At 37.3% G+C, this 25,653-nt stretch overlaps 1 protein-coding gene across 1 annotated transcript in view; it reads left to right on the top strand.

Moving 5' to 3' along the window:
* The window catches only part of cdh6 (cadherin 6), a 29,506-nt gene extending 5,674 nt beyond the window's left edge, over positions 1 to 23,832 (top strand). Inside the window, exons 2-12 of the mRNA XM_058750831.1 lie at positions 6,857 to 7,193; positions 9,287 to 9,581; positions 10,925 to 11,044; positions 12,557 to 12,730; positions 13,328 to 13,515; positions 13,670 to 13,920; positions 15,514 to 15,650; positions 15,898 to 16,028; positions 19,004 to 19,121; positions 19,328 to 19,579; positions 21,614 to 23,832. Coding sequence (XP_058606814.1) covers positions 6,981 to 7,193; positions 9,287 to 9,581; positions 10,925 to 11,044; positions 12,557 to 12,730; positions 13,328 to 13,515; positions 13,670 to 13,920; positions 15,514 to 15,650; positions 15,898 to 16,028; positions 19,004 to 19,121; positions 19,328 to 19,579; positions 21,614 to 22,119 — 2,385 coding nt within the window. The 5' untranslated portion in view covers positions 6,857 to 6,980 and the 3' untranslated portion in view covers positions 22,120 to 23,832. The remainder of the gene's footprint in view (positions 1 to 6,856; positions 7,194 to 9,286; positions 9,582 to 10,924; positions 11,045 to 12,556; positions 12,731 to 13,327; positions 13,516 to 13,669; positions 13,921 to 15,513; positions 15,651 to 15,897; positions 16,029 to 19,003; positions 19,122 to 19,327; positions 19,580 to 21,613) is intronic.
* Positions 23,833 to 25,653: the final 1,821 nt, after the last annotated feature.

Here is a 25,653-nt window from a genome sequence, read left to right as displayed (position 1 = left end):
AAGCTCACTTAAAATGATTTAAGGTTTCGAATAATTTAGACAAGTAATTTAGACAATCTATATAGAATTGTAATATCAGACATTTATCAGTTATTTTTTATAATTAATTGTGCATTCTGAATTCTCAACTTATTTATTATTATTTATTATTTAAAATAAACTTATTTTAACACTCACTTGAAGTTAATCTTTAAAAATGCTAATATTTTGCTAAAACTGCTAAGTGTGATCTTTATTTTTTGCATTCATTGTAATATACAACATTAATAAATTCACTTGTAGCATTAAAACAATTGATTTTTTTATTTTTTATTTAGACAAACTATTGTAGCATTTTTGTTGTTTTTGTCCATACCATATATGTATATATATATATATATATATATATATATATATACATATTATTGGCCTATCTTATCAACGTTGAAAAATCCAGGGTCGATAGAGTTAAGCTTTTCAACCGTTTTAGAGCCAAGTCCAAAGAAAGAAAATATAGAAGAATAGAAGTCAGTTTTAATCAACAGCCTTTAACCTTTGCTCTCTGTTTGCCTTTGGCATATACGGTGGCTTTTAAAGCGAAGAATTTTCCAGTTGCCGATCACAGGGTTTATTTATTTGTGGTCACAGAGCGTTGGGATTTTCAGTTGTATTGCTGCGCTTGTTAATGTCAATAAATGTCATTATTGATTATTTCTGTTGATATATACTTTTTCTTTCCTTGTCGTGTGGGCCCTGAACTATAATATCAACAAAGAAGCAGAATCAAATGTCAGATTTTGTTGTGATTGCAATCAAGATGACTTCGTGTGACCTTTTGAAATGGAAGCATTGTTACCTTGATTGTAAAATCCTGTCTTTAAGGCTTCTTCTACAAAGCAAGGGTTAGAGGCATAAAACAACACAATGAATTACGACCCAAGCCAGGAACGGTTCCATTTAGATACCTTCATGTAAATCCCGGCCGTAAATTGAAACGTAGTCTGGGGGTTAAACAACCACGTCACAGTCTGTCTGGAACTCTTGTGTTTACCAAGGTAAAGGTGCCACACTTACAAGATGTTGTGAGTCTGAGGATGAGTTAATGGCATTGTCAAGTTGCAAAAGGTCCTTCAGGGTAGAACACGCAATAAATATCAACTATGATACGAGAAACAGTCTGTTTGACTTTGACAGCCTCTGCAAACTCTATTAGCACAGTCTTTGTGATTTGCGTATTTGTCAGTCGTGGAAGTGACAAGTAAACAAGCACGCACGTAAACGCGCGCACACAAAACAACCAGACGTGGAGACATTTGCATTGCAATGGGAGCTGCATTCCAGGGCTGAATCACAATGCTGAAGGGAGGCTGCTGTCTCAGAGGCTCCCGCGGAGCTCTTTACACAGGCCGTAAAACTGCGGTTCCCACGGCTTCTCCTGTGCCTCATGAGGGGAACCCTAAACAAACACCCCACAATGCTGTTATGGGATTACAGGGAAACCTTTCCAGCTCCACTGTAAACGCTAGCGCCACACGGACACAAAGGTTAACAGGTGTTTTGTGCTATCTATTTGAACAGTCTGCACGAATCGACAAAGGAAGGGCAAGCTGCAGTCTATCATGCGACGCTCTCGTGAGCAAATGAATGGTACGCGGCTAAATGGAGATTTGAGGAACATTTGATTTTAGCAGGTTTGGCTAAATTGCTTTAATTCACCACACAGTATGGTCTGCTCTAGGCAATTTGTGCAGCAAAAACACACGCTCTCACCGTCATTATGGCCGACCAGGAAAAGCAGATTCGAAGTCAGTGGCACAACATTGCTTCCAGATCACATTATGGCCTCTCTCGTTACGTAATTAAGAGGACCCATCTGGTACGGGCAGCGCTCCCTGACACTAATTGTGTTGGTGTGCACATGGCCGTCCCATTGAGCAAAAAAAGACCTCCAACATTTGAATCCATTATCTCCTACTGTTCAGATTAAGGCGCACATGTTGCTGGGGAGATTATGGCGGAGGGTCGAGCGACGCTTGTGTCTTGTAGGGTCGAGGCTTGAGGATTAAGTCTGTGGTTTGGTAACCCTATTGGTTAAGTACTTCCAGCAATCTAGTCACATGCCGGGTGTGCTGTGTCTTAACAAGTAACTCCTTTTATGTGTAGAGATAATCGGTTTTGACCAATATTCATATTTTTCATACTTTCCAACTTAATCATATAGGAGTTCTTTAATACTGGGTCTAATTGGCAAGTCTCTACAGAATAGCACCCAACAGCAGATAATGAAAGTTTATGTATTATTTGGATAATTAATGACCTTTTTTTTCAAATAACAGCCATTTATTCTCAAGTTAGAAATTTGTAGATTAAAAATTAGCAAATAATTAAAATAATTATAGTGCAAAAGCATAAATAATTTTCTAAAAATAAATATAAATAATATAATTTATTATTATAGAGAAATTATATGCATTATATTTTATCATTATAATAATAACTATATTTTTAACATTAATATTTTCGACAATTCATCTAATTTTGCTTTTATACTGTATAATAGTACATGTTATGTTGCTATTGTACTTTATGTTCATTTGTGTCAAACAGCAGAAATAAAGCAATAATTCAAATTTAGTTTTGAATTTCAGTTATTGGATACTTAATTCTTAACATTAAAATAATCCCTCACTAGCGATCAAAAAAACAGTATATCAATCGATTGTGTGCTGTTATGTGATACTCCTGTCCTTTTGCTTGTGTCAGCTGCAAAAACAGTGCAGTATTTACCTTTTCATCACCGATTTATTCCACATCTTAGCCTTTTTGCCTTCAGGTAAATGTGTTATTGCTTTTAAACATCAAGTGATGTGTATAAATAGCCTTGGCAAAATGTAGGGTAGGTCAGATATGGGAAAAAACGTATGTCTAAAATGAATAAATCAATCATCGCTTACAGCCGAGCTAGAGTGTTGCAGGATAAGTGATACCTTAGCATTCGAAAACCCAGCTGTCTAGACAGCCCTTTTCCCCCCAAACAGACAAATCAATATATATTGATTACCCACTATGCCCTGGGGAATGACACGGATACGTTGCTTGGCAGGCAAGTGCACTGAACGGACCGAAGAGGAGCTTGAATCTGTTTAAGTGTGCCACCCTGACTGAATTTGTGTTCACCTGATCTCGACTTTGCCTCTCATGCACTGTTGCTCAGCGGTAGGAAGAGAACCGCAATCAAACATGGCACATGTCTCCTACCATTTGCTCGAGCGAGATGAGTACTAGCTGGAGAGTTTTCTCTTAGTGTTTTCACTAAAATGTGATGTAGCCAGAAGCTACATGAGAATTTCTTAGCAGAGGCAAAAAAATAAAAATAAATAAATAAATAAGAGCTTTGCGCAGCTCAGAAAAATCAAACATTCATGCTATATCGCTATCATGAGACGCTATATCATGTACCTTGGCTATGCAAACAAGAATGACCTATTTAAGAGCCGTGGCGTCTAGTCTTTCTAGTTAATGGGTGGTGGTCCGGTGCCTTATTCATTTTAATAGAGAGCCCGGAGACAGTGTGTGGCATTAGCTAGCTCTGTTTCTCTCTGCTCTGCTGGTCTGTGTTCCTGCAGCAAGACTTGTTACCTGTCGCCTCCCTCCTCGCTGCCCGTGGCTGACATTCTCCTTCTCTCACTCCTAATTGCCCCTCTGGGACTTATCAGGTCTGCTGTGGCTGTCTGCAGTGTGGCAGAGTTTCAGCGAGGGCCGCGCTCGAGGCCCCGCCTCACTCGCTTTCTCTCTCTCCCGCTTCCCGCCGCCTGACCGACTCCCCGCGTCCTCCACAGGTGTCGCCGGTCTTCCTCGTCCTCCCTTACCTGTCAGCCCCCGCCTCGCTCACGTTCCCGAAGGGCTTCTGAGGGGACTGTGTCTTTGAAAGAAAAATAAAAACAAAACCAAAAAAAAAATAGGACATCAGATGTCTCAAGGTCAGACTGCATGGTAAATTGCCTGATCTGAAAATAACAGCAGATAACGTTCAGGCAGACGTAAGTGAGGTGCTATTGAGGTTAATTTGTTTTGTCTGTGTTTTGGATAGCAGACAACTATGGCCCTGTTTATGGCAGGCACCCGGTGAGTTAATTACTTTATCGTTGCATTAATTGAAACATGAAAAATGTAAACATGCTAGTGTAACACAGTCAGTTTAAAGGTGATGTGTGTAATTTATTCTACAGTTTGTGGGTTGGGTTCTCAGAAACTCTGTGGTGTGCGGTGCTTTCAAAACGTTGGTTGTTTGTGCTACCACACACCAGCCTGACACAGCAACAGTGGCTCAGCCAATGGTGTGAGTTTGGGCAGGACTTTTGACCAATCGCTGACAGGGAGAATGTTTGGGGAAACTTTCATTATTTTTGCAGTTCCGTTTTAGTGATGCCTAGCGAAATTACGCACTGCAGCTTTAGTTCATTTTGAAGCTTGAAGCCAAAATCTGTTTATTTTGTAATGAACAAAAATCTCATTTTGAGTTTGGTCATGTTCATGTTATTATAATAATAATAAAATAACCAGCGGTTAGTAACATAAAATTTTCTAAATCCCAGAACATAACATACTCACGTTTCCTCCTTTTTCATTTTAGGACACTCATAAGTCTTATTTTTGGCATTTACTTTCACAATGATGTGCCATGCAAAGCATGCTTTAAAATGGATGACGCAAATTACGTAAAGTTCTGTTTTTATATTAATTTTAGGGGGATTATCACATTTTAATCAAATCAAGGAATATATATTTTTTAAATGTTCCAGTGTGAAAATTATATTTCTCCATTATTGCCACACACTCATCAAGTGAAGCAAATATTAATTAACTAGCCTATATATTATAGACTATTTCTTCTGTGAATCACAAATGAAAATGTTTTAAGGATCATTGGGGTCCAACATTCGTTTTTTTTCCCCCAATTTACCTTCATTTGCATTTTGCAGAAGACAGTCATGCTGAATGAGGTTAATAGACATTTGGATTATCACCCTCTAGTGGCACCTTTACATTTTGGTAGTGGTGGGGTTTGAAGGTTTAAGAAAAGCTACAACAGAAGCTAACACTAAATATTATTCAGTTTACGTTTTTAGTTATTTTTTTGTTTGCTTTTTTTGGAACAACATAATTGTGTGTACTGTAAATGATGAAAGATTTTTTCATTTTAGTCTGAATTATCCTTTTAAGGCACTCAATCACGACTTTCACAGTATAAGACTGACATAAAGAGTCCGTAGTTGTGGATCAGCATGTATCAAAATGACACAACAGTGAGCCCGTAAAATGAAGTGCTGTGTGAAACCATAGTGTCCCATTGAGTTCTCCTAGCTTTGTGCTTATATTTAAGGACAGCAGGGGAATTTTCATCCTTCACTATCCATCTCCCTCTCAGCAGGATGGACTTGTAAATGAACGAGCAGACATTTTGTGCTGGAAACTGTGTCTGTTCACTCTGACACACCATGTAACAAAACCGCTTTAGATCCAGCTGAGTTCCCCCGGCAGGACTGTGTCAAGGGATTTGCCAGGTCACAGAGCTGAGCAAAATGGCTGCCTGAGTTTGACTAATGTGCTCCAGGAGCCCGCTCCCTTTGCCCAGGAGTTTTGGGTGGCTGAAATTCATTAAAGAGCAGCATCCATAAACTACAATTGTTGGACATAACAGAGCCCGCTTTTCCCATTTCGCTTTCCTGTTTGTACTGAAATACACAGATAGAATCATGCGCACACTTATATTTATACATACGTAGAGCTCCCATGACAATTTCTAGCTCATTGACTTTGACAGCAAATCAATATCCTGCGCTATCTACTGTTACCTAATTCAATTAGGCCAATTCATAAAGCAGAACATAATGGAGCTAATGGAAAGCACTATTAGGGGAATAGCGGCACCATTTAAGTCACGCACGGAACTACGAAAGTCAATTCGGCATTGCAATTGTGCATTTCCATTTGAATCACTGGCCCTCAACCGCCGCTCTTCCCGGATGAAGGGTGATGTTGACCTGATGCATTTTTACACCGATGGAGAGAGGTGCGTGAATGTCGCAAGCAATATTGTAAATCAAAAAACCAGAGGTACTTAAACGCGATTCATTGAGAGGCCCGCATCTCCCCTTCGCCACTTTGCGCAATCACATTTGCAATCTGCTTGATAAAGTGCGAGAGGGAGCGAGGGCAGGCGTTGAGTCGCAGACAAAGCCGCAGATTGATGTGGAAACAGGAAACGTGCTGATTGCTGATTATTATGTGGTGGCAGGATGCTTTTGTCTCCCAGACTGTCATTCCAGCAGGTCAGTTCAGAGCCAGCAGGCTATTGTGACCACGCATGCTGATAAAACCCAACACACTTTGGTTGTTGGATTTTTTTGAGGGCCGGCTGAATTCAATAGCGCTGCGAGTGTTTAGATCTTTAAAGCGGGGCGTTTAGAGAGCATGCGTATTGATTCATTGATTACAGATTTGCGAGAGCTCGCCCATTGGCCCGCTTTGCAGTATTTTAAGAGTCGGAGGTTAATGGCTAGGTGGAAAAAAAGCCTTTCTGCCTTTTATAGTGATGGCTGCAGCACTTTGAATGGCCTCTGGTTTTATACTTCATGAATGTGGGACGCCAATTATATAGATATCAGAGCCTCAGCCACAAAACTTGCAGTGGAATTGGTGTCTTATGGAGAATGTTTCAAAGATATCTTTAATAAGGGGATGGCTGTCGTATGATACAGGAGCTCAAGTTGCCTTTAATTAGGAAGGGAAGCATTGCCAGAAGCCTTGGGATAACACTGTGAGACTTTGCCCAATAACTGATTGTTTTTCAATTCCTTTCTCTCTCTTATTACAGGTACTGTGTGGCTCGCTGGCAGCCGGAAGGACTATGAGGGTGGCTGCCGCCTGCACTGCAGAGCTCTGTAACTTTGGCAGATAGGATCATTATCCCCCTGTAAGACACCCTAAGAGCGGAAAAGATGAGGACTTGGATTGTACTTCTTCTGTGGGCATGTGCACACCAGATTGTGAATGCAGTTGCCCTTTCAAGAGGGCCAGTTCGAAAGAAAACCAAAGAAATTGAAGGACGGCAAGACAAAGATTTGCTCAGACGTTCAAAGAGAGGATGGATGTGGAGACAGTTTTTTCTTCAAGAGGAGTACACAGGAACGGAGCACCAGTACATTGGCAAGGTATGAGATCGTGTTTCTTTTCCATGGTATAAAGGTGGTGTGAGCAATGCTCGAGTAATGTTGATGGAGTCGAATGCAGAGATAGATTTGGTTTCATCACTCCTGTCTTCTAAGGTTAATAAACAGAGACTGATCAAAACTATGGCTATGCCGTATATAGGGATCTCCAGCATAGAGCCTGCTGGATTTGAGATAAGGAGCAGGGTGAAATCTGACCTCCCTGATACCTCACACTTCATCTGAAGCTCAGAGCTGCTGAGGATCAAAGATTAGAATAAAATATAACAGCTTGATACTGTTGCTTATAGCAGAAGATCTCAAACTGTGGCGACACAACTCAGAACTTCAGGTCATCAGTTTAACATGTTAATTTGTTCAAATATTCTGTAAAAAATATTCATTGACTGAGTAAACAGAACAGCATGGGTATGGCTCAAGAAGCATCACATTAGTGAAAGCAAAAAATTAACAAAAAAATGACGCAATGTCAAATATGTATACGAAAAATTGCACCAGTATTAAAAATTTGACCAATACAGATAAGTCGATTGTAATTTTAATTTTAAGGCTAAAATAATTGTACAATATGAATATTTGATATTAATAAGAATACATTTAACTATGTTATTAAATCATTAATTTTATTAAAGATTAGATGATGGGAAGAGAAATTAGCATGTCACAATTAAATATCAAATATCACCAAACCAATACAAACAAATAAAAGTAACAATAACCAATATATTACATATATTATGCATCCCTAAATATACAAAGTTCAAAATGTTTGTGTTAAGTAACATTTTTATTTTGAAAGAAATTAATACACATTAAGAGACACATTAAATGGAAAAAAGTGACTTGTTAGTAAAGACATGATGTTACAAAATTTATATTTCAAATACATGTTGTTCTTTTGTATTTTCTATTCATTAAAAAATCCTGAAAATAACATTAATAAACAGAAATGTTGTTTGAGCACCAAATTAGCATATTGGAATGACTGATCTCTAATAAGAAATCTTATTGACACCAAACACGATTTGTATATTATACAATATTAAGTAATAATGAGTTTGAATTGGATCTTGTAAATGCTGTTCTGCATAAGCCCTGTGAAGGAACTAATAAGAGTTTTTACAGGAATATTGATATTAATAAAAACATGGCACTGTCTTTAATGCACAGTCCTCAAGCTTGCACTGCAGGGAGGCGAATGTATTAGGTGGTACTTGGATGTTCTGATTTGATCAAAGGTGCTACTTGGCCTGAAAAGTCTGAGAACCCCTGACTTAGAGACTCGAAAGCTTTGCAAAGGATCACCGACCACTGGATTATTCATGTGCGATGTTGTAAGCACAGAATTCACAAAGCTCTCATTGTTGCTATGGACATTATGTGTCTGGATCATGTAGCAGTCAATGTGGAGTAGAAGCAGCTATTTCTAAAATGTTCAGAGGGAAAATCACGAAGAGCAAAAGAGCCATTGTGTTTGAATGGTCTTTTGTATTTTACTACCCCGTTTTATTATAACAAAGCGGCTCATTCAAGTGGAAAGAAATGTCAAATCATTCACTCACTCCTCTATCAGATGTCATTGTCAAAGCTAATCACATCACACCTTCAGCTCTGAAGTGTGATGTTCCTATCAATCAATTCCGTCATTTCTTCCAACAATAGTCAATATCACAAATTCAAAAAGAGTTCGACACATCTCTGAAAGACGAGACGCAGAAAAGTTGATTTACCTTATGAATATCAGACAAAAGTGGTTGCACTAAGAGATACCATGTGGCAGCATCACTGTTAGCAATAGACGTGCATTCACCTTGATTGCACATTCAGCGTGTTGTACTTTCATCTGATATGCCATCAGAATTCAATTCCGCGAGGACTCATTTTCACATATTTACCATGGAGTACCTGTCTCTTGGTACATTCCCCTGTAGTATTTCTTCATTGTTTTATTCCTTCAAAATCAACGGATATTGAATACATTCAGAATATTGAATGCAATACATATTCATGAGCCCTATCAACAGCAGAATGAGCGGAGGTGCTGATGAAATGCTTGAATTGCTTCCTCTCAACAGCTTCACTCAGATATGGATAGAGGAGACGGCACGGTGATGTATGTTCTCTCAGGTGAAGGTGCGGGGACGATCTTTGTGATAGATGCCAACTCAGGAGATCTGCATGCTACCAGGACCCTGGACAGAGAAGAGAAACCTTTCTACACGCTCCGAGCCCAGGCTGTCAGCAAGAAGACTGGCCTCCCACTGGAGCCAGAGACAGAGTTTACTGTGAAACTACACGACATCAATGACAATGAGCCCAAGTTTGACAAGGAGGTTTATACAGCATCCGTACCTGAGAGGTCACACATAGGTAAGATTCAAAAACAAGCGTTGAAAGCGTTTTGTGGGCACACATCAATTATATAAATATTGTAGAAGTAATACAAAACAATCTATTGCTTTATATAGTGGTACAAAACAAAATTGTATCATAATATTTTAGTATGTATGTCATCTTTTTAAGGAATAATTGTGTCCAAAATAAAAATTAGTTGCTTATTTGCATGCATATTACTAGAATATTAGCCATTTATTAGTGGTAATTAAGCACATATTAATGCCTTATTCTACATCCCTAATTCTACCCAATACCTAAACTTAACAACTACCTTACTTACTATTAATAAGCAGCAAATTAGGAATTTATTGAGGGAAAAGTCATAGTTAATAGTGAATAAGTGTTCCCTATTCTAAAGTGTTACCAAATTTTGTTATTATTTACTCTCCCTCATGTCATTCCACACTGAAAAATTGACACCAAAGTTAATTTTGTCCATACAGTTCAATTAATAGCGACTGGAACCTTTTAGCTGTAAAAAGGATGCAAATTTAGTCATTTAGTCATTATTCACTGATAATTTTACCCTGGAAAACTGTTGACTGCTGCAACTGCCCTTGTGAAAAATAAATATACTAAAAAATGTATTTAAAATACATTTATTTCATACTAAGTATGCTACAAATACATTTGCATATTTATGCGCGTAATAAAAATACCCTGCTATTGTAATTTTGGTAAACTGGTATACTTAAAGTCTGCTAAATTGGAACAAATAATTTTTTATTTAATGCACTTTTATTGTGTGGAAGTATTGCTGAGGTCCAGCTGAAGATATATTGAGATATATCTGATTGTGCTAAAGTGGAACTATTGCAAGTATACTTCAGGTATACTTTAAGTATCTGACTGATATTAGACCAATATTATTCAAAGATCATACAATCCTCATCAATAGTGACATCAAAACGCCTAATATTAAGAAATAAGTAGTACTCCAAATAAAGTTGATTAAAACAAATTAAGTCTCAAACGATATGTCAGTAAATATGTTAATAGATTTGAACTAGTATGAATTAAATGTATTTTAAATATAATACTTTACAGAATCAGTGAGTTGAGCTTGAAAACCAAACCAGTCAGATTTGTGAATGACTCATTCACATTCTGCAAAAATTGGTTCAATTTAACTTTGTAGTCTTTTTGTAGCTTGAAATTTTCAGTTCCAATTCATTAGTCGTGGACAAGAGTAACAAGCACATTCATATTTCCTCCTTTTGCTTTCCACTGATGAACGAAAGTCATAACAAACATCAGTGACTGCATAATGACAGGTTTTTCGTTTTTTATAGGTGAACTGATTTCTTGTTTTTCAGGCACCTATGTCACTCAAGTTACCGCCCAGGATGCAGATGATGAAATGTTTGGCTACAGTGCAAAGCTGTCCTACAGCATCAGCCAGGGTCATCCATACTTCTCAGTAGAGCCAAATACAGGTCAGTCCTGTTGAACTGTTATATCATAGACAGAGATGGTGAGATAAACCCGAGAGACACAGGGACAGTGTGTGTATCTGTATTATTTGATATAGGGCAAGGGTTGTACTGCAGCTCTGTCGTTCAAGCATTTTAGCCGAGCAAATTCGCCCAGCGAGTTTAATCATTGCTAATGTGTGCCCTGGAACATTTCCCACAGAGGTCTTTGTTTAAACAAAGGAGAAATAGAAACACAAAAGCTCCCATGGCAGATTAGTGTCCAGCTTAACACTGATATGCTTTAGCCCAGATGGGACACGAACGATGATGTCCATGAGCACACGAAATCCAAAGACCGAAAAAAGGGATATTCATTAGAGTTGGGGGTTAATCTGGGAACATTTGTGCCATTCAAAGAAGCAGCAGGGCCTGGGTTCTTCTCTACATGAATTACTGGATTTGCCTTTCGCCTTTTTTTGGTCTAACCAAGACATCAGGCGTATTCATGTTCAAAGTCAATGTGCTTGAAAGCCGTTTTACTTCTGTAATGTGACGTAACAGGAATTTCAAAGACAAAAAATGTAGGATGGGACTGAGGGCGTTACAAACCAGAAAGTGAGATTACTAAATAATCCCACAATCCCATAAAAGATATTTGGCTATTGGTTAACATTATCCAGTAGTTGAGTGGTTTTCTTAGAGTTTTTACATTAAGATTCAAGAGTTAAAATAATGTGCAGTGATCAAAAACATTCACAATAACAAAAGGAATTTATAATATTTTTATAATAATTATAATAATAATTATTATTATTATTGTGTATCATATAAATGTACAGTTAATAATATAAATAAAATGTAACAATTATGCATTTTTATGCATAATTATGGATTATCTTAATGGGTTATCTACATGTTGTCTTAAAATTTAATTTTAATTATTATTTTTTTATTATTTTTTTTATTTCAAATGTTTACATACAGTACCTTTACATCATGTCTGATACTATATTTCTTGCTGTGGATACAAATTAAAGGGATAGTTCACCTAAAAATGAAAATTCTGTCATTAATTACTCACCTTCATGTCGTTCCAAATCCGTAAGACCTTTGTTCATCTTCGGAACACAAATTAAAATATTTTTGACAGAATTTTCATTTTTGGGTGAACTATCCCTTTATCTTCACTTATTTTTCAAAGAATTGCTGGTCCAAATCTGTCAAGCAAGTCTGACACTGTCTTACTCTGAAATTGCTTGCGATCAAATTGGTTTAGATTGTAAAACACCGGTTTTAATAATCCAAGGTCTTGTTTCTTCAGAACCCGCAGCGATCTCTCAATCAGCAGCTGCTGCCTATAATAATCTCTGCGGCAAAATGTCAGTCTCAATGCATGTACACAATTAGTTCTGCACTGTTCAAACACAACCAAGACTCAGCTGCCAATGCAATCTAGAGTCGTTCATCTCCTAGAGTAAGGAACTGGGCTGGATTGGATGTTAACGCATTTAAAATAAACCATCTTTCCCTCAGGTATAATCCGGACAGCTTTGGGACCTTCCGATATGGACCGAGAGCAGAGGGAGCACTACCAGGTGGTGATCGAAGCCAAGGACATGGCCGGCCAGAAGGGGGGCTTAACAGGCACCACCACAGTAAACATTAGCCTCACCGATGTCAACGATAACCCTCCTCGTTTCACGCAGAGTAAGCATGCATTCAGTAAATAGAAAAATATGTATGTAAATGCAGAGATATCATCAATCTGATATTTGCACAAGACATTTGTTTCATAATTCCAAAGATTTCTGATAGGACTCATGCAAATAACAAGAAATACTTTACAGAAGCTTCAAAAAAACAAAGACGAATATACTTTTTTATCTTTGTGTGAAGGAAAATGGTTAGCGGCAAAGCTTTAGCAACTGTGTGAGGTCTCTGTGTTAATCCTGATTAAATGGACAGAGTGGGCTCAGCTCACTTACTCTTTTGTGTTTCTCTTAATATAATCTATTCTTTTAGCCTACATGCAAATAGAAAATGCTTGGAATTTCTGTCATGTTAATCAGAGAATTGCAGGGTATGAGCACAAAGCGCATTTTATAGCAGGCAGCACAATATCAGTCACGTTTGCCATTTATTACAGTAAAGAGAACACCAAGACTATGCTTTAAAAACACTTTCATTGGCTACATTGTTAGATACAGGGATCAGATTTCTGAATTTAAAAAATTTGGGTTCACTATAGACTCTTGAGAATTCATGGTTTCAAGCACAACCTGACATTGACATTATGTCCCCCAGGTATGTATCAGTTCAGCATTCCAGAGATCACCAAGGTAGGATCATCGGTTGGCAGGATCAGGGCTGTGGATGCTGACGTCGGCAGAAATGCGGAGATGGACTACACCGTTGTTGGCGGAGACGGTCTGGATGTGTTCGACATCAACACTGACAGGAACACCCAAGAAGGCATACTTAGTCTTAAGAAGGTACAGAGGATTTTTCATTTCACTCATGCAAGTTTAAAAAAAAATTTTTTTTTTAATTAATCTGAATGGTTTGTGAATAAAATGCAGGTTTTTGTGCTGAAAATTTGACCCTGAGTGGGTTATTTATTCCTGTGAATGTGTTTTTCCGTTGCAGCCTCTGGACTATGAAAAGAAAAAATCGTACACGCTTCAGATCCAGGTCCAAAACACACATCCAGACCCTCGCTTTCTGAGCATGGACGCTAAGGACATGACGACCGTCAGGGTCAGTGTTGAGGATGTGGATGAGCCCCCTCAATTTGAAAAAATCAGCTATATTTTGGAGGTGAAAGAGGACGCGGCTGTGGGCACCATGATAGGATCGGTCAGCGCTGTGGATCCTGACATGCGCCGCAGTCCGGTCAAGTAAGGGCTTTGCATTAATATCGTCCCACATTGTTTCCATCATCTATATGTACAAGATTGTGGTAAATTTTGACACAATAGCCTGGCAGAAGCCTCTTAAACATCTGCCCGTTTCTTCCAGTGACCTTTTGATAATCTCGAAAACCTGATTAATCTGTCTGGAGCTATGGCGATCTGAGCTTAGATAGACTGCTTCCTCAGAACGTGCTTATTAAATTCACATTTAATTCGAGAGGTCCTTCAATCGCAGCATCTTTATGAGATAATTGTAATAAACTACAATTATGAGAATAAATGAGGATATTATCACTGTCCAAAGCGCCGTAATCATAAAACTGATGCGGAAGGCTCAGGAGGACAATAAATGGATGTTTTTCCCTCCGGAGACCACAGTAAATAAGAACGCAGAATGGAAGTGCAATTAAGAAGCCCTCTGCAGCACAGAACAGGACTTCAGGGCTGGTAATTATCAGGGACATCAGAAGCACAAGCAACACTGTCGCTCTGAACATCAGGAGGCTAATTAGGAAATTGAACAATCCCACTGATTGATTGCATTTGAAAGAGCAATATTGTGATCTTCTGGTGAAAGAAGAACAAATGGGAACTGGGCATGTGTGGGCTCAGGGCAGTGGGATTTCATGCAGTTATAGCTGTGGTGTGCATCAAGCTTTCTCAAGTGTCTCCTGCTCTAAAGGATCTAACGTTTGTGCAAACCAGTGTTGGGGAAGCTGTTTTGCCAAGTTACAAGCTAATTAGAATTTTAAGTGGTCAAACTAGTCAATGCACACTTTTGAAAAAGTAGTAACTTTCATGTTTTTTTTTTGTTTTTCCTTTTACTGTGTAAGGATTTTTAAAAACACATATAATAGTGATTACAAAGCGCTTACAAAGAATAGATAAATGATCATTGCTGGTCATAACCAGAAAAATGTATTGTCAAAAATATATATATATATATTTTTTATGGTTAAAAAAAATAACATTTTCTGGCATTTCCAGGTTTTCTATGACCATAGAAACTGAATGAACTGATTAATTTATGCTAAATGCAACAACATTTAGTTATATTTTTGTTTAAATAAGGAAGACCTAAAAAGTGATTTTTGCAAAGGGACTCAAATCAGCGAGTCACTTTGATAGAATCAGCTCATTTACATGAACCATCAGAACAAACTGATTCTTCCTGAATCAGTTAGACTTTCCAGCACTAAACAGGAGAGTGAAAGGTGCAAGAACAGCAGAGCGGATCTGATTATTCTTCCCTACAAAGACAAAACAACAATTATGACAACACTGACAAAAAAATATTTCAGTTTCTTTTTTTCCGCAGAATTTTTAATGATTTTCACGCTCCATTTTCTCTGAGCAAATGAGCCAAGCCTGTTTATCACAGGTCATGTCTTAATTTAAAAGACCCAATTTCAATTCAAAATGTGTAGAAATGTTGTTTTAACTTGTAACACATGACATGTTTTGTCATGCTAAAATGCTAATTAAAAGTAGCTAATTACTGGAAGAGTTACGCATTTCAAAATAACTTAACACTGTTGAAAACATGTTGACAATTGAGTTAAATGGTTTGAATTCTAGGTACTCCATTGACCGGCATACAGATGTGGACCGGATTTTTGGTGTCTATGCTGGGAATGGATCTATATTCCTGCAGAGGCCTCTGGATCGAGAGGAATTCGCTTGGCACAACATCTCAGTGATCGCAACCGAGTTCAGTAAGTAACTCCACACGGCTCACAGCCGCAGTTCATTTGGACTGAATTTAGGCTGATAAGCTCAAGTCATCCAGCATTAAACTTCTCCAATAGGATTTACGCATTTTCATTTACCATGACAGCTTATATTGACTAAATATATTAGTTTACGTTTTTAAATTAGAAATCCAGTTTCCTCCTGCGACTCCAATAATGTGAGTTTCTATCATCTCAAGTAGTCAACCATCATCTGCCACATCTTTTTAAGGTAATTTAGACAACCCCGAGCAGACCAGCCGAGTGCCTGTGTACATCCGCATACTGGATGTCAACGATAACCCCCCCATGCTGGCATCCTTCTACGAGACCTTCGTCTGTGAAAACGCCAAAGGCGGTCAGGTAAAGAGCATTTTAGTATACGTTTCCCATTTTATCTGCCACATTGTCAATTTTGATGTAAGATAAGGGGGAATAAGTCCACTTCTCCTGTTCGGCTGGCGGATGGATGTGTCGATTTAAAGCAGGGGCGTCTGTTAAACAGTGTGTGACCTCTACAGAACTCACACCTCCGGAGCGAGATAGAGATCAGTGATGAGTATTTCTCCTTCATGGATTAGACGGCAGAGCCTTTTTCTGTCAGGCTTGATGAGATTATGTGTCATGGTGGATGACAGGGGCTGTCACATATCACAGGCACTTCATAATAACTGTCCACCTCTCTCCTCCATTTCCTGACTCTTCTTGTATCCCTCGTTGTCCGTCATCACCCACCTCACTGACCCGCCCACCTCAGCTCCTGGTAGAATTGTTCAACCTGGTGTGTGCCATGGTTTAGTTATTACCCGGTACAAAAAGATCAAAGACTGTTTATATAGGGTAAACGCAATTAAAATAGATATAAATTAAATGTAAAAAAAAAATTTAAATTGAAGTATAAAATTATATATATATATATATATATAAATGGAAAATGTTTGAAATATTGAAGTATTAAAGTAGTATGAAGTAGTATATAAATCTAACACAGTTTAGTGTGGTTATCTAAAAAGTATCTAAAAAAATAAAGAAATAAATTATATAAAGAAATAATAGTAATTTGCCTGCAACCCTACAGCTATTTGGAAAATGGATGGAGAATAATACTTTAATATCTAGTCTCAAAAAAAGTCTTATTATTATGTAAATTACACAGTTAGACAACAGAAACAAGTGCAATGCTATTAACTACATCTATCAAAATCTATAAGTAAAAATGTCAGAACATCCTTCTCAATTTACTTGAGAAGCAAAATTTCATAAGACATTAAGTGCCGCGGTGCTATTTGTTTTCTTATTTTAAGCATAAATTTAACACAGTTTATTGAGGTTATCTAAAAAGTATCTAAAAATAAAATAAATACTGTATATATTAGTAATTTGCCTGCAACCCTACAGCGAATAAGTTATTTGGAAGATGGATGGATGGATGGATGGATGGATAATAATATTTGAATATCTATTCTCTAAAAAAGTCTTATTATTATATAAATTACACAGTTTTTACAGAAACAAGCATATATGCTATCAACTATGTCTGTCAAAAGTATAAATATAAGTATATGTATAGTATAGTATAGAGGTCAGTGAAGGCGTCTGCGCATTCAGTTGCATTTTTTTCCTGATAATGGCAAAAAGAACTTGTACAGTTGTTGTACAGATAAGAATAATACATCATTAAACAATTTGTGTCTCCTATTTAAATATGTATAGGTAAAAGACAGTTTCAAAACAGCAGACTTGTGTGGCAGTGCTGTTACATGCATGATGAAACTAAACAATTAGAAATTATTATGATGTGTATTAGCTATATTATTAGCGACGGCAGTGTGAGATAAGACTGGGATTTTGGTTCTGTTCTGCAGTTATATTCTAACAGACTGCAGTAAAGCCCAGAGGAAAGGGAAGCCAGCCAGCAACACGAGAAATCTGGCCAGTGCGTAAGCCTGGTAGAGAAAAAACACCAAGCACACAATGGATGATTACATTTTTGTCACAGCGTGTTGCCAGTGCACCCTTGAGAGATGCATTTAAACTAAAATTGCCCTTGGTGACAACTAAAGATAACCATGAGCCTCTATCACTGAGCAAACATCTTTTCTCGCTGTAAACATGCTTATAGTGTTTACATGTAAACTCATGTAAGGTCTGAGAGATGATATTGTGAATGGGTCATTCCTATTATGCAGTACCTTTCCAGATCTGTACCTTAAATAAAAATGAACAAAATATGCAAGTAATAGGGTATGTGCTGGTCAAGCTCATGCATTTAAATGTTGTTTATCACACAATTTGAGAATTAACTGGAGGCCTAACTGGATGCAAATACAGAGCAAAAGTTAGCTAAAAGGAGTTAGAAGAAGACTAAAACAAATGGTGGAAATTTAAATGAAAAAAAATAAATCATTGCTAATTAACACAATATCCATAGAAAGATGTTGAAAATGTTTTGTTTGAAACATTTTTCTATTAGAATTTTTTTTTTCTTCAGCTACATTAGAAAAGAATGTCTGTTTTTGAAATGGCAACATTGTCTTTTAGTTAAATAAACTAGATTAGTTAAATTAGTTAAACTAATATGACTAACTAACTAAAAATGTGATTTTTATCTTTAAGGCAAGACACCCCAGGTGAATATGTAAATATAAATTAATAAATAAACCATACTTCCCCAGATAAAGTATGGTTATGACATTAAGAACTGCAACATTTTTTTTTTTTTTTTTTACTTCTTGTTTAAATATGCAAATTAGGCAATAGATAGTTGAATATGCACTAATCTGCATACATTTCTAGAATAAAAATCTGAACATTGAATAAAGCCAGTTTCAAAAGTCAATAATCTCAAAATTCCATAAATCTGAAAAAAAAAAAAATAGTTTTTATGAATAAAATGTTGCCTAAAATCCCACACATGATATATGAACAATCCCACTGTAAAAAAAAAAAAAAAAGAATGTAGATAAAGTTTGGTGTATGTAAGTGCTGCTGAAATGGAGATTTCTGGCTCAGTGCAAGGGGGAAAAAAAATAAAAAATAAAATTTTGAGAAACGGCTTTTAAATACAGTGTATTTATTACAATTTAAAGATAAAATGCAATCAAATAAACTCATGTATTTTTAGTTTTTAATTCCACTAGTCTGAAGAAAAAATACACCTGAAATAAAAAAGGCCAATGCATGAAAAAACTGTTTTGTCTGTAATATAATATAATTATTATAATATAATATATATTTATGATGGGGACATAACAAAACCAACCCAAATACCATTTGTAATGTTTGTTCTATGGACTTTGTTAAATATGTGACTGTCATCATTTGCTTCTTTGCCACAGAAAATCCAGACGATAAGCGCAGTGGATCCAGATGACCCAGTCGGTGGACATCGCTTCTCGTTCTCTTTAGCACCAGAGAGCCCAGTGCGAGCAAACTTCTCAGTCCGAGATAATGGAGGTGGGTGCCCTGTCACATTGTCTGGCCTTCTAACTAGCTCACTGTCTCTTTTCATGACAACACAGACCAATCAAACAGGAGAAATCTTTAAGACACATGGCCTCTCCTCGTCTAGCCATAACTTTAGGTCAGTCTGGGCCTGCTGAGGTCTGCAGAGAGGCCAGATCTTTCGTTTCTTAATAAACTAAGCACTCAACTCTCCACAGATAACACAGCTGGGATCTTTACACAACGCACGGGATTTGGCCGAATGCACAAGAGCACTCATCTAGTGGCTGTGTTGATCTCAGATGGACACATTCCCAAGCAGAGTAGCACGGGCACGCTCACGATTCGGGTGTGCACGTGCGACCGAGACGGCAACATGGAGATGTGCAACGCCGAGGCTCTGAGCAGCTCCGCGGGGCTCAGCACGGGGGCGCTGGTGGCCATCCTGCTCTGCATCCTTATCCTGCTCTGTAAGTAGCCTTCAATTCTCTCCTTTGACTTTAACAATCAGATCACTTCTCCAACGTCCATCTGTCTGATGGCCGCTTCCTCCATCTGTCTGTCTGCTGTGAATCCGACTGTTCATCTTTCAAGCCCTTTGTTAGTTAGACTTTTCAGTTCATTTTCCCACCTGTCTTCCTGTCAGTTAGCGCTTTTGTCTGTGCTGCTGTTTGATTAATTACAATTCCAGTGGTCTGAAGTGTGTACGCCTGATCTGCATGTAAAATAATTTGCAATTATGGGGGGGAAAAAAGGAAAATAAAGAAAAACAATTTCTGACATGCTCAGATGGCTGAACTGATAAAACTCACTTGTTGGTTATTTAATCAGGAAACTGGGTAACGAGGGCTAGATTTAAATTAAACTCAATCCAGCCTTGGTTTAATTCAACAAAAAAAGCAATATCACATTTGAGTTTTAGACTTGATTTTAATTGAAACACTTGTGTCTTCATACAACTAACATGCTTCTGTAATTGATCGATTTATAATGTTTTTTTGTTTTTTTTAAAATGCATTAGAATTGCTTGAGGAAAGCTTGCTTATTTGAGTTCTGAAAACTGTTAACGTCAGCTAGATCTCACCTGTGAACTATGCGCAGTGGCTCTCTTAACGACCTGACACCTACATTAGGTGTCACCCACAGGGTGAAAGCATGCATCATGTATGAAACTCTTCCTGCTGCACTACAGTGAAAGTTCACTGATAAAAGCAACCAAATGGCACTAAGGGGGGGGTTACTAAAAACAAATTGCGGTCCACTGAAAGTGTGGTTTATTTGCACACGCTGTCTGAATCACTTCTTCAAAATGCCAAAAGCATACTTCACTACACAGCACATCTGGATATATGGCCATTTATAATGCTCTTCTTCATCATTTGATGAATATCTGCTATAATGATCAGTAGCAAATGACATTTCATTTACCACCTGCTTTCTGTGGGTGGTTTATCTAACGCTATTTATATATATTTAAAGTCTACGTGAACCAGAAGTTGAAGTATGTATAGTATATAGAGAAGTATAAATATATTAGGGCTGCAAAATGATTAATCGCAATTAATGGCATTCAAAATAAAAGTATATGTTTACATGTGTGTTTACTGTGTATATTAATTATGTATATATAAATAAACATACATACATGTATATATTAAGGAAAAAATGTTAGATTTATATATCAAATATTTATATTTATATATAATATAAATTATATACAAGTATAAATATATATATATATATATATACATATACAAACATTTTTTAAATATACACATATGTGTGTGTGTGTAATTATATATACATAATAGATACACACAGTACACACTGTGTACTTGTAAACAAACTTTTATTTAGATTTTTTTAAATACTATAAAGACTATTGACTATTAATAAAGACTATACAAATAAAGACTATTGTATGGTAAGATTTTTTGATGTTTGCTATTACACTCACCAAGTCTGCATTTATTTGATCAAAAATTCAGTAAAAACTGTAATATTGTGAAATATTATTACAATTTAAGATACCTTTTTTAAAATGTCATTTAAAATGATATTTTAAAATGTCATTTATTCCTTTGATGGCAAAGCTGAATTTTTAGCAGCCATTACTCTGGGTTTTAGTGTCACATGATCCTTCAGAAATCATTCCAATATGCTGATTTGCTTCTCAAGAAACATGTATTATTATCAATGTTGAAAACAGTTGTGCTGCTTAATATTTTTGTGGAAACTTTGATACTTTTTGTCATAATTCATTGATAAATAGAAAGTTCAGAACTGCATTTATTTGAATATTTTGTGACATAATAAATGTACTGTCACTTTCGATCAATTTATATGCTGAATTCCTTGCTGAATTTAAAAAAAAAAAAAAATAATAATAATAATCTTACTGACCCCAAACCTTTGATACATTTATGAGTACAAATCATATTTGCAAGGGTTTTTCATTCTGGTGCATCACTAATAATTACACTTTTCCATCTCTCTTACTGTAGTGATCGTGGTGTTGTTTGCTGCCCTGAAACGTCAGAAGAAGAAAGAGCCCCTGATCATCTCCAAGGAGGACGTGAGAGACAATGTGGTCAGCTACAACGACGAGGGCGGCGGCGAGGAGGACACGCAGGCCTTCGACATCGGAGCACTTCGCCATCCGGAAGTGATGGAGGAGAGCAAACTGCGGCGGGACATCCTGCCCTCCGAGTCGCTCTACCCTCCGCCGCCACTCCGCAGAACCATGGTGCCGTCCCGAGAGAACGCAGACGTGCGGGACTTTATCAACCAGCGCGTGCAGGAAAACGACGGCAACCCCACGGCTCCCCCTTACGACTCGCTGGCCACCTACGCGTACGAAGGTAACGGATCAGTGGCCGAGTCGCTCAGCTCACTGGGGTCCGTGTCCTCGGAAGGGGAGCAGGACTATAACTACCTCAGCGAGTGGGGGCCACGCTTCAGGAAGCTAGCAGACATGTACGGCGGCGAGGACAGCGACTGGGACTCCTAACGGACAGACTGTGGAGCTGATCTGCCTCTACATGAAGACTGGAGTGGCAGAATGAGGCAGCCTAATTTCTTTTACAAAGTGCCCTTTTATCCTTCTCTTTGTCCTACAATCAGGCAGCCGGTTTCTCTGTCCTGATTGGCTGACGAACTTCACGCTCTGGCGAGGAGGACGTATCTGTACGCCGACTTCTCATCAGAAAGATCATCTGCGGTGACATCTTCCTGCATAGTCCCAGATTGTTCTGGAGATGTCTGCAGTTTTTCATATCCGTAACCATCGCTGAAAATGTTCCTTTGAAAAACCGAGCATCTAATGCAGAAGCGCTCTTCAAATCCTGCTGCAAAGAACAGTTTATCAGTTGACTGTGAGCCTGTGAAACACTTGAAGTAACATTCGAGCAGGTCATTGACTAAAGAAAAGGCCAAGGCCGAGGACTTTATGAAAGTAATGAAACCACCGCCAAACTCGAGCCTATGAATTCACCATCAGACCTCAACGTGTAGCGGGCAGCTCAGAATCAAACAGTTCAAGATCATAGGAGTTGTCTAATAACATGGAGAAATTTTCAAACCCTTACTATTAACCATTTGCATAATTTTACTAATCTACTTACGCACTCAAGAAAAGATGTGTTGTCCTGTAACCCGAATCAAGACGGATTGTATGAAGCCCATCTAGAAAATGGGTCAGAAGATGTTTCACGGTTGGCACTGGTTTTCATCATCCACATGAAGAAAAAAAAAAAGCCAGAAGCTTACAATTATCTGCTATGTCATTGGACCTAAATGTGTTTTGCTTCCTTTAGCAGTCTAACAAACGTTTGGTTGAACTCAGAACTGCTTAGTATGACTTTCAGACTTTCACACGGTCCCTTAATGACGTGCTGCAAAATTTACATTCCATACTATTACCTTTAATCACTGTATGCGTGTGTTATTTTTCCTCTCTGTCTATTCATTCAGATGAGACCTTGACATGAACCGCTAGAGTCGAACCAGCCGGAAGAGAATGAAGCGTTAATATCCATACATAGAATTACAGCTTCATGGACCAAGAGATCGAAAGCAAAATTGCTAATTAATCACAGTTTGAAGCTGCAATTCTCACCTTTCCTCTGACAACGTTCTGCTTTTAATAGCGAGCGTCGAATAACCAGGGAAGTAATAAAAGCTCAACTGATTTATTCCTTGGCTGAATGTTAACCACAACAGTGTTGTATTGAGGTGTGAGTCAAATCTTAAAGTAAATCACTCTGCAATGATTGCGCCCTCTCTTCAAACCACAAAATGAGCCTGAGATTGCCTTCACCTCTTCAGTTAGGAGGGGGGAGTCAGCTCTGAACAGCTCTCCAGCAGGTAAATATTTGTGTTTTTAGAAGCAGAATTTCCATACTTTGTCATTGATATGCTGTAAAAAGAAAAAAATGAAGAAAAAGATGGCAACTCATGCTGTAAAAACTTGGTTTAATGAACAGTGCTTTGTACCAGTGGCTTGGGAGAGTAGATTATGTCCATGTACTACTTTGCTTTATATCTTGTGAAATTTTGTACCAAATATTTATATACCACAATGATGACTAAATATTCTTGAAATATGTACATTCGGTATTATTGTTTCCGTGTTTTCGAAGTGTTAAACTGTAAATGTGAGCTGGTTGCAGTTCATTTGATGATGTGCAAATGGAATCAGACTTTCATTAAAATAAATGTTCTCTTTTACAGAAAACCTGAGCAATTCTTTGCACGCCCAGAAACACTTATAAATGCATTACGTTAAGCTTTCAACTTATCACAAGCAATTTGTATTTATTTATTTATTTTGCAAATGACTGTTGGGCTGTTGCCCATTTTCTGAGCAAAGATAAGTTCAATCATAGAACCTAAAATAAATGTATTTAATATTTATTTAAATGGAATCATATTTTATACATATATGAAATATGTTTTACATATGTATGTGTCTGTATAAAAATACGAAACAATTTTATAAAATATTTACAAATAATAATAATAATAATAAAATATAAACATATCTAGTATATACTGTATATTTATACTGTATTTTATTTGATTTAATCCGAAATATATTTCCTACATATATGATAAGATGTAGATAATAGTATTACTTCCTTTGATGCTCAATATACTGTATGTGCATGACTTTAACATGATTCTTAGAGGCCAAATGTCATGATCATTATCGGAAAATTTCCAGTGTCTGTCCCAGATCGTCAGCTCATTAGGCCAATCTATAATGAAGATCTCAAAGCTCGCCACTGGATTTGGAGGGAGAGGAAACAGTATTCATTTTAAATTGATTGGGGATCAGCAGTTGTGAGGCAGATGGTGACATTTCAAACAATGCCCATGTTAACTCAATCACCCTGCCATCCAGCGCTCTCTGCAAATATGTACGTAGACACTAGTCTCATCTGGTCTTTCTGTGTGTCTGTACAAGGCCATTATGGGCTTAAATATAAAGCAGCACTCCAGGATTCAGGTGCACTAACCTCATTTAGAAGGGTCAGTATGCATGTATTGGAAAGGAGATGGAAAAACTGTGCTCCATCAGAAGTGCTTTTGCTTCTAAGGGAAACTGGTTGAGGTTTATGCAGACTACTATTGAAAAAGCAGACACATGGATACATTTGAAAACTATATAAAGGATTGCTATTTTAAAGGAATAGTTCATTATCAATTAAATAAATAAATAAAAAGATTTACAAACCAACATGTCAATTAAAACCAATATATTGTTGCATATGCACACATACAAAAAAGTTTTTCTTTGTCTATGAAAAAAAAGATGAGGGGAACACTTCTATGGTTACCCTGCTGTCATTTTATAGCCTATTTAATTAAAAAAGTAAGGATTTTATCAATTTTATTTGTATTTAAGGGACCATAAGAGCCATCCATACAAGTTATATTCTAAACTGTGTTTATCTATAGCTTTCTATGAAAAGCAGACCCGAATGTCAGTTAATATTTAGCGATAACTATTATTTTTATTATTGAAGCTCATTTGACTGTGGTTGCAGCGAAATCTATGTGAATATTCTTGTTTTGTGTTCAGAAGTAACAATAACAGTTTATGAGTTTGAATGACATGAAGGTGAGTAAATAATTATTTACTGCTGAATTTTTTTTTTTAAACTTAAAGGGTTAGTTCACCCAAAAATAAAGCGCATGTGTCAAATAAAGCGCATGCATCCATAATAAAACGTGCCTCTCATGACTCCAGGGGAGTGGGAGGTGGGGTTTTAAAGGCCTCCTATAGCAAATCCATGCGTTTTTGTAAGAAAAAAAATCCATATTTCAAACATCATCTAACTGTTGTTCACAGAAGACGCTCCGGCGGATGACGTAGGACGTCGGCGTTGCATGATTAGTGATGAAAGCGGAGAGAGAACAAAACAAAACGCCGAGCATGAATTAGAAGTACAAACCGAGGATTTGTAAAGAAAAATGTTGGAGGATTACGATTAAATCCAAGATGGGACTGGTTTTCCTTTGCGAAAGTAAAGAAACTTTG

Source organism: Onychostoma macrolepis, chromosome 02 (assembly GCF_012432095.1).
Source record: "Onychostoma macrolepis isolate SWU-2019 chromosome 02, ASM1243209v1, whole genome shotgun sequence".
Lineage (NCBI taxonomy): Eukaryota > Metazoa > Chordata > Actinopteri > Cypriniformes > Cyprinidae > Onychostoma > Onychostoma macrolepis.
Note: the sequence above shows the minus strand (reverse complement) of the source record. Positions and strands in the feature narration are given on the sequence as shown.